This window comes from Sorex fumeus, unplaced genomic scaffold, assembly GCF_029834395.1.
Source record: "Sorex fumeus unplaced genomic scaffold, SorFum_2.1 ptg000063l, whole genome shotgun sequence".
NCBI lineage: Eukaryota > Metazoa > Chordata > Mammalia > Eulipotyphla > Soricidae > Sorex > Sorex fumeus.
The window spans coordinates 54,317,837-54,327,100 of NW_026606120.1; the positions used below are offsets into that span (position 1 = coordinate 54,317,837).

Genomic DNA, 9,264 nt, shown 5'->3' on the forward strand with positions numbered 1-9,264 from the left:
TATTGCTTGTTGCCACTATCTGGTTAACATAATTATTAAAATAGTATTTTCATAGAAGAAAATGTGTGAAAGTTGTATCTCACCATGGGAATGTTAAGACTTTGCCTGGGGATTTCCTAAGCTGTTGTGGCAAGTTAAGCCAATGGGGCGTTTTTCACAGATCTGGGCCGGCCTTTCCTAGGTGCAGGAGAGATTCCTGGCTGACGGGAATGACCGACTGAAGCTGGTGGTGCTGCTGTGTGGGGAGGATGATGACAAAGTGCAGAACGCGGCAGCCGGGGCCCTGGCCATGCTGACGGCAGCACACAAGAAGCTGTGCCTCAAGATGACCCAAGTGGTGAGTGTGGGCCCCGGGAATCACCCTGGCCAGGATGAGCCCCTCGAGGAGGCCAGTCTGGGGCGATCCCTCTTTGCCCCTCCCTGCCTCTTATGACCGTTTGTCCCATTTCACCCCTTATGTCCATTATTTGGATGTCCAAGTGGCAAAGTCCCTCTCACTGTAGTTCCATCCATTGCCTTTGGTGATGCTTCTGACTCAGGATCCCGGACTAAGAGCAATAATAACAGTGGTGCTGTCGGGACTGTGGAAGTCCCGAGCTCCCCAAGAGAAGCATGAATATGTTTGGGGCACAACTCCCCTTAGTGGCATGATGCCTGGCATTTAGGTGGGGCTGTGGGCTCTATAGCAGGTATAAGGGGAGTGATGTTTACACAGACCCAAACACGCAGTGTCAACATGTATTTCCTGTTTTACCCAACTGAATGTAGACTATGAATGAATAAAATGAATGGGCATTTTCACTGGAGGTGAAAAAAACATAAATGTCTGAGTTCAAATAGCCACAAGTCTTTAAAGACGGGTTCTCTTATTATTTTTTTTTTTTAAAAAGTTATCGAATCACCGCAGGATACAAAGTCTGTTCATGATTGAGTTTTAGTCCTATAATGTCCGGGCACCCATCCCTTCACCAGTATCTACTTCCTTCCACCAATGTCCCCAGTTTCCCATCTGCTTCCCAGCCTGCATCTATAGCAGGCACTATGGTTTATAATTCCTTTAAGGCACTATGGTTTATAATACAGTTATTGAAGGGATACCATGCATATCACTTTACCTCCTTTCAGCACCCAGTTCTTGTCCAGAGTGAAACTTCCCACTATCATTGTCATAATGGTCTTTCCTTCTATTTTGGCAAGCTTTCTACTAAGTACCAGTCTTCCTCTCTTCATTTCTATTGTTTTTGGGCATTATTCTCCTACTATGTTTCTTTATATCTTGCAAATGAGTTTGGTAGTTCTATGTCTGTCCCTCTTCCTCTGACTCACTTCATTTAACTTGATACTCTCCATGTCCATCCATGTATCAGCAAATTTTATGACTTTATTTTTTCCTTTTTCCTAGGCTGTGTGTGTACACACATGTGTGTGTGCGTGTGTGCACGCATGTGTGTGTGCATACGAGTATGCATGTGTGTGCACGCATGTGTGTGTGTGTGTGTGTGTGTGTGTGTGTTTACTTAGTTTCCCTGACTTCTGGCAAATATGCTGGTTCCTAACTTGCAGGAATTTACCTGCTGGATGTAGCTTAGCTTACGTTGGTCTTGGGGTTCAGCACTTTCTCTAAGACAAGTTTCCCCAAACTGTAAAGTCTGTAAGAGTCACCCTTGGGCAGGGAGGAACTTGTTAAAACTTTCCCCAGAGATATAATACTGCAAGTAAGGTCCTTGCCTTGCATGTGGCTAACCCAGGTTCCCATCCCTGGCACTGCTTATGGACCCCTGAGCACAGTCCGATGTGGCTTCCAAACCAAAGAAAAACAAAAATAAAATCTTTCCCAGTTACTTTGGGTACGTGGGGAGTGGGTGTTTCTGGCTTGTTGTGATTATTCACTGACTCTGCTCCAGGCCTGCACTACTCTGAATATTTACATCCATGAAGCCACTTCCTGTCCCACCAGCCTTGTGGAGGCAGTTGATTACTATTATCTCTATTTTACAGATGAGGAGACTGAGTGCGGAAAAATAACTGACTCAAGGCCAATTTCTCACGTAGTAGTTGGGAAGGGATTGAAATTCAGGATTGCAGACCCAGTCCTGGCCTCTTCCCCTTTCCCAAGGAGTTCAGAAATCTTGGCTGCATTCCTCTCTCCACATTGTATTGTGAGAACTCTGTAAAGCTTCCCAGACCCAGATTTGCACAACCTCGGGGCCATCTTGAATCCTGAACCTCTCTATAGCCTCACATAGGCTAGGATATACCTGGGAAGTCAAGTGCTAGTTTTTCCTGCCCCCAGATTCTATGGCAATAGGATATTGTCCCTTCCCTAAGACGCCAGTTATTCCTCCCTGGCAATGCTGGGCACTGGAGCAATTATCAGAGACCCACAAACTCTCTTCCTGAACTTTTTCCCCTAAAAGCTGATTTTGTTTGTTTGTTTGTTTGTTTTTGGGTTACACCCAGCAGAGTTCAGGGCTTACTCCTGGCTCTGCAGTCAGAGATCACTATTGCTTGGGGGACAGTATGTGATGCCAGGGATCAAACCTGGGTTAGCCATGTGCAAGGCAAGTCCCCTACCTGCTGTACTATCTCTTTGGCCCCAGGAAGCTGAACTTCCCTTTTCTTTCCCTGTGGTAAGACTCTCAGAGCAGTTTATGAAAGTCGTTCTATTGGTACATAGTCTGAGCGCTAGACTCTGCCTCCAAAACCATAATCACTATTCACTCTGCTGCTGAAGTGGGTCTCTTGACTTTCCTAAGAGCTCCTAGTCTCCTGGTTCTGGTCAGCCTCACCTGTCTCTGGGGTGGTTAGAGCTGACGAGATCCCTATTCTACCTGTACACAGTGTTTGAGCTGCTTTGTATGTGATAAAGGAAGAGGGTGTTGGTGGAGAAGACACACTTTAGAATCCAATATTGATTTTCGTTCAAGTGAGAGCTGGTGGAGCACATGTCTGAAACTCGGGTGTCATAGAGTACTAGGGTTGACAGAAACAGTCTTGCTCATTTGCTCACAGATAGAACCCTCTTTCTGAACATGTTAGTAACCCCTTCACCCAAAATGTAGTGGTCTGTCCCTTTACTTCTCAAGACAGAAACGGGAGAATATTTATCCTGCCCCACCTGGACCTCAGCCCCTCCCCTCAGAAAGTGAGAGATAGAAACATTCCAAATTGCTTCTAGTTCTCTAATTCCTGTCTTGGTTCTAGCAAGGGCTCAAGGGAACACAGGTCAGTTCCCATGTGCAGATAAATAGATGTGCTTGCCTATTGAGGGGCCAGAATCTAGGGCTGACTCATGCCTCCTTTTGGTCTTTCCAAAGTCTCAGTTAATCTCCATGTGATTCTTCTTCTTCTTCTTCTTCTTCTTCTTCTTCTTCTTCTTCTTCTTCTTCTTCTTCTTCTTCTTCTTCTTGTTCTTCTTGTTCTTGTTGTTGTTGTTGTTGTTGTTGTTGTTGTTGTTCTTCTTCTTCTTCTTCTTCTTCTTCTTCTCCTTCTCCTTCTCCTTCTCCTTCTCCTCCTCCTCCGCCTCCTCCTCCTCCTCCTCCTCCTTCTCCTCCTCCTCCTCCTCCTCCTCCTCCTCCTCCTTTTCCTCCTCCTCCTCCTTCTTCATGAATCACAATGGGGTACAGTTACAGACTTACAAATTTTTGTGCTTACGTTTCAGTCATACAATGATCCATCCCTCCACCAGTGCCCATTCATCACCACCAATATTCCCAGTATCTCTCCCACCACCCCACCCCATCCTCCCCCTTCTGTGGCAGGGACATTCCCTTTCACTCTCTCTCTAATTTTAGGTGTTGTCGTTTGCAATACAGGTATTGAGTGACCATCATGTTCAATCTATAGTCTATTTTCAGCACACATCTCCCATTCCGAGCGGGCCCTCCAAGCATCCTTTACTCGGTGGTCCCTTCTCTATCTGAGTTGCCTTTTCCCCCAGCATGTGAGGCCAGCTTCCAAGCCATGGAGCAATCCTCCTGGTCCTCATCTGTACTATTCTTGGGTGTTAGTCTCCTATTCTGTCACTTTATATTCCACAAATAAATTCAGTCCTTCTGTCTGTCCCTTTTCTGGGGGGGTCACACCCGGAGATGCACAGGGGTTACTCCTGGCCCTACACTCAGGTATTACCCCTGGCGGTGCTTGGGGGACCATATGGGATGCTGGGAATCGAACCTGGGTCGGCCTCGTGCAAGGAAAATGCCCTACCCACTGCGCTATTGCTCCAGTCCCTGTCCCTTTCTTTCTCACTCATTTCACTTAGCATGATAGTCTCCATGCTGATCCACTTACATGCAAATTTCATGACTTCATCTTTTCTAATAGCTGCATAGTAATTCCATTGTGTAGATGTACCAAAGTTTCTTTAACCAGTCATCTGTTTTTGGGCACTCGGGTTTTTTTTTTTAATTTTTTTTTTTTATTAATGAAACACCATGAGGTACAGTTGTAGACTTACAAGTTGTTGTGCTTGGGTTTCAGTTATGCAATGATCGAGTACCCATCCCACCACCAGTGCCCATTCTCCACCCCCCACCAATTCCAGTATCCCTCCCACCCCCCCATCCCCCATCCCACCCTGCCTCTGTGGCAGGACACTCCCATTTGTTCTATCTCTCCTTTTGGGTGCTGTGGTCTGCAGAAGAGACATTGGGTGGCAATCATAAATTACTTTCAGCAGGCATCTCCCATCCTGGGCAGATCTTCCCACCACCCTTTTCTATCTGAGCTGTCTTTACCCCTAGAGTGTGCGGCTGGCCTCTAAGCCATGGAGTGAACAACCTGGTATTTATCACAGCTGTTCTCGGGTGTTAGTCTCTTATTTTGTTACTTTATGTTACCCAGATGAATGCAATCTTTCTATGTCTGTCCCTCTCTTTCTGACTCATTTCGCTTAGCATAATATTTTCCATTTAGTACCACCTGTATGTAAATTTCATGACTTCATTTTTTCTAACTGCTACATAGTACTCCATTGTGTAGATGTACCAAAGTTTCTTTAACCAGTCATTTGTTCTCGGGTACTCAGGTTTTTTCCATATTCTAGCTATTGTAAAGAGTGCTGCAATGAACAAGCAAGTGCAGATGTCATTTCTACTATACTTTTTTGCATCTCCAAAGTATATTCCCAGAATTGGTATTGCTGGATCAAATGGGAGCTCAATTTCTAATTTTTTGAGAAATGTCCATACTGTTTTCCAAAAGGGCTGAACCAGTCGGCATTCCCACCAGCAGTGAAGGAAAGTCCCTTTCTCCCCACATCCACACCAACACTGGTTACTTTTGTTCTTTTGGATTTGTGCCAGTCTCTGTGATATGAGATGATATTTCTTTGTTGTTTTGATCTGCATCTCCCTGATGGTTAGTGATGAAGAGCATTTTTCATGAGCTTTTTGGCCATTTGGATTTCTTCTTTGAGAAAGTTTTTGTTCATTTTATCGCCCCATTTTCTGATGGGATTGGATGTTTTCTTCTTTATATTTTTTTATTTTAATTTTTTGTTAATTCACTGTGAGGTACAATAACAAAACTTTCATGTTTGTACTTCGATCATATGGTCATCAAAGGTCATCAAACACCCATCTGTTCACCAATGCACATTTTCCACCACCAAAATCCCCAGTGTCCCCCCACCCCCACTCCACACCTCCCCCTGTCTGTGTGGCAGACAATTTGCAAAATATTCTTTCTCTACTTTAGTTACCTTTGATATTTCGAGACCAGTCCCACCACCACTCATACCTTCCAAAATGCAATGCTAGACAATGTGTTTTGTATTGCTTGTTATGAATATAATATAATGTCACACTAGGAATTCTAAGATTTTAATAATTAGGGTCTGAAGAAATCACTGCAGCAAGTTGCTGGGGTCCGAGATTCATTTGTGTGTCTGAATCATGGCCATGTGGGAGCTTAAGTAGACAGTGGGTGGATGTGGTGTCATCTCAGTATCCCACCAGGGCAGGGGGAAGGCGGGCCCACTCCTCCCCTGTCCCATGAGACTTGGAATTTGCCATCACCCTGACTTGTACCTGGTACTTCTCGCTGGCTTCTAGAAAAAGGCGACCACTGGAGCTCTTAAAGGGCAGGCGGATGGACAACACCTGCCCCATCTGAAGCAGTCCAGCAGAAAAGCCCTATTGCAAAGTCCCAGACTGTCTCTGGTGCAAGTTGCTCGGGTCTGGATTCGTTTGTGTGTCTGGATGTTTTCTTCTGTAGAGTTCAACCAGTGCCTTGCGTATCTTTGACGTTAACCCCTTGTGAGATGGATATTGGGTGAATACCCTTTCCCATTCTGTAAACTGTCTTTGTATTCTGGTCACTGTTCCTTTTTCTAAAACTTCTTATCCTTCTCCTTTCTCCAGACTACCCAGTGGTTGGAGATTCTACAGCGGCTTTGCTTGCATGACCGGCTGTCAGTCCAACACCGGGGTCTCGTCATTGCCTACAACCTGCTGGCAGCTGATGCTGAGTTGGCCAAGAAACTGGTGGAGAGTGAGCTGCTGGAGATCCTGACTGTGGTGGGCAAGCAGGAGCCTGATGAGAAGAGGGCAGCGGTGGTCCAGACAGCACGGGAATGTCTCATCAAGTGCATGGATTATGGCTTCATTAAGCCTGTGTCTTAGGCATCCTGTGGGGGCAGGGGTGGATCTTTTCTGTGCTAAGACCTGAACTTGGAAGTCTTGGGTATCAGATCAGCTAAGAATCATAGCAGTGACAATGAAGTAAAAGGAAGATATGAAAGGAAGATGATTTTTCCCTGAATCGCCAGTCTTCCTCTTTGTCCTAGGAAAGTTTGGTTATTTAATTGGCATCCTTAGTCCCTTTTTCCTTATACCTGTCATGTTCCAAAGATTCCTAAAATAATTTTCACCTGGGATTTGGAGGAAAGGTTGGGATGAATTCTTTCTGTATCCATTCCAAAAGGCTAGGATAACTGACTGGCATTCTTTATAATTTGGAAAATGGATGTATGTTAAAGTAGGATCAGGTTGGTGTGTGAATATAAAGATGAGTGCTGTTGTATCATGAATGATGATGTGTACTGGTTTTCAAACACTCTCTCCCAGATCTTCAGAATAAGGCTACCTCCTTTGATGTTTCAGCTGCCATGTCCTGTCTTAACACCATGCTGATTCCTGTTGCTCACTTGTAATGGAAGTACAGTATATTGTCAACAGTTGAGACATGATTTTTCAATTTTTATGGGCAAGTCTTCAAAGTAGACATAATAAATAGAAATAAGTCTAATTCAGTTAACATTTAAAATGTTTTATTTTACTCACTGTGAATTGCAATACTGTCAGTGGTAGGATCATGCATATATTTCATCACCACATTCTCCACCAGTGTCTGTTTCCTTCTACCATTGTCTCAAGGTCCTTCCTTAGCCCCCTGTCCCTCTTCATGACCCCACCATCTTCCCATAATGGTAAACTAAGTTATGCAGATTAGCTCACAGATTCTGTTGCTTTGGGCCATTTATCATTCTCTTATTATTCTCCTTTGTATCCCACATATGAGAGAGATCATTCTATATCAATCTTTTCCTTCTGACTGATTTCACAAAGCATAATACACACCCTCCAGTTTATCCATGCAGTGAAAAATTGCATGATTTTGTCTTCTTATAGCTGAGTAGTAGTCCCTTGTGCATATATACCATAGTTGTGTTTCAATGAACTTTAAGTCAAATCCCTTCCCCCTGCTCCAATCACTGATTCCTATGTCTTGGTTATTCAGGGCAAAGTCTAATACTACTAGACTCAAATTAAAAATTTTGTTTGTTTGTTTCTTGGGGGGCATACCCAGCTGTGCACAGGGCTTACTACTGGCTCTGCACTCAGGAATTACTCCTGGTGGTGCTCAGGGGACCATGAGAATAAAATCTGTGTCAGCTATGTGCAAGGCAAGTCCCCTACTCACTGTACTATCTCCTTGCCCCCCAGAGTTCAAATGTTTTTGAGGTGCTGGGGCTCCACCCGGAGTCTCACATATGTGAGCCACATCCTGGGCTCCTCTAGTGTAGTTTTCTTGTAGGCACCTTTCTCTCTCATTTTCTCACCCTTATGTTTTTTTTATAAAGCTGAGTGCAAGGGTTAATCCCAGCTTTGTTCTTGGGAGTCATTCCCAGCGGTGTGTGGGGGACATTGAGTGCGGGGGATTGAACCTCATGACTTGGTACATGAATGAAGATATTTCATTACCTGGGATGAATGAGAATTTCACAGAAGAGGGTAGCTTATTATGAAGGAAAATTAGGATAAGTTTGCCAGACCAGACTGCAAAACCCAACTGGAGGTGGATCTTGTTTTGTTTTTTTGCTACTGAGGTCACCTTTGACCCTATGATGAACTGCTGGTCTTACTTCCCTCCCTTTCCCCAATGTGATCATATTTTTACAGCAATAATTTTTAGCTCAATAAAACACATACTCTCAATTCTGTTTAAAAAGGAAACATGGCAGATATGCAAGGTAAAACTTGCTCATTCACAGGGAAAAAGACGGCAATATCAATAATCCTTCTATCTAAACAAAAGCTCATAAATATTTATTTATTTTTATTTTATTTATCTATTTAGTGAAGTTTTGGGTCATTCCCAGCCATGCTCAGGGTTTACACCTGGCTCCGTGCTCAGCGATCACTCCTGGTGAGGCTTGGGGGACCATCGTGTGCTGGAGACTGAACCAGATCAGCCATGTGCAAGGCAAGAAGCCTACTGTCTGTGTTATGCCTCCAGCCCCTATTTTAAAATAAAGTTTTAATGCTATGAATATTATACAGCTATTCTACACACCACAGATAAGTGAGATCATCCTGTTTGTCTTTCTTCTTCTGTTTCTTCACGGAACATGATATCTTCCAGTTCCAACCAGGTTGCAGCAAATGACATGCTTTTATTGTTCCTTGCAGCTATATAGTATTACATTGTGTACTTATATCCACATCTTCATAATCCATTCATCTGTTATGCACACCTAGGTTTATTCCGTGTCTTAGCTATTGTACTAAGTGAAGCAGTGAATAAAAGTGTGCATATGTCCTACTGAGAGGTGTTTTTATGTCCTGGGGTTTGATGCCCTAAAGTGGAAATGCTGGGTCGTATGACAGTTCAATTTTAAGTTCACTGAGGACCTCAATACTGTTCCCAAAGGCTGGTTGTGCTGAGGCCACACAGTGCTGGGAATGGAGTCGGCAGTTCAGCATATGTTGGGCATGAGTCCCAGGTTTTTTCCCAGCTCTGATGTTTCTTCTTAGACGG

General features: G+C 44.1%; 1 protein-coding gene across 1 annotated transcript in view; it reads left to right on the forward strand.

Moving 5' to 3' along the window:
- Positions 1–7,568, forward strand: part of UNC45B (unc-45 myosin chaperone B) — a 30,325-nt gene extending 22,757 nt beyond the window's left edge. Inside the window, exons 19-20 of the mRNA XM_056127822.1 lie at positions 182–337; positions 6,366–7,568. Coding sequence (XP_055983797.1) covers positions 182–337; positions 6,366–6,626 — 417 coding nt within the window. The 3' untranslated portion in view covers positions 6,627–7,568. The remainder of the gene's footprint in view (positions 1–181; positions 338–6,365) is intronic.
- The last annotated feature ends 1,696 nt before the right edge of the window (positions 7,569–9,264 follow it).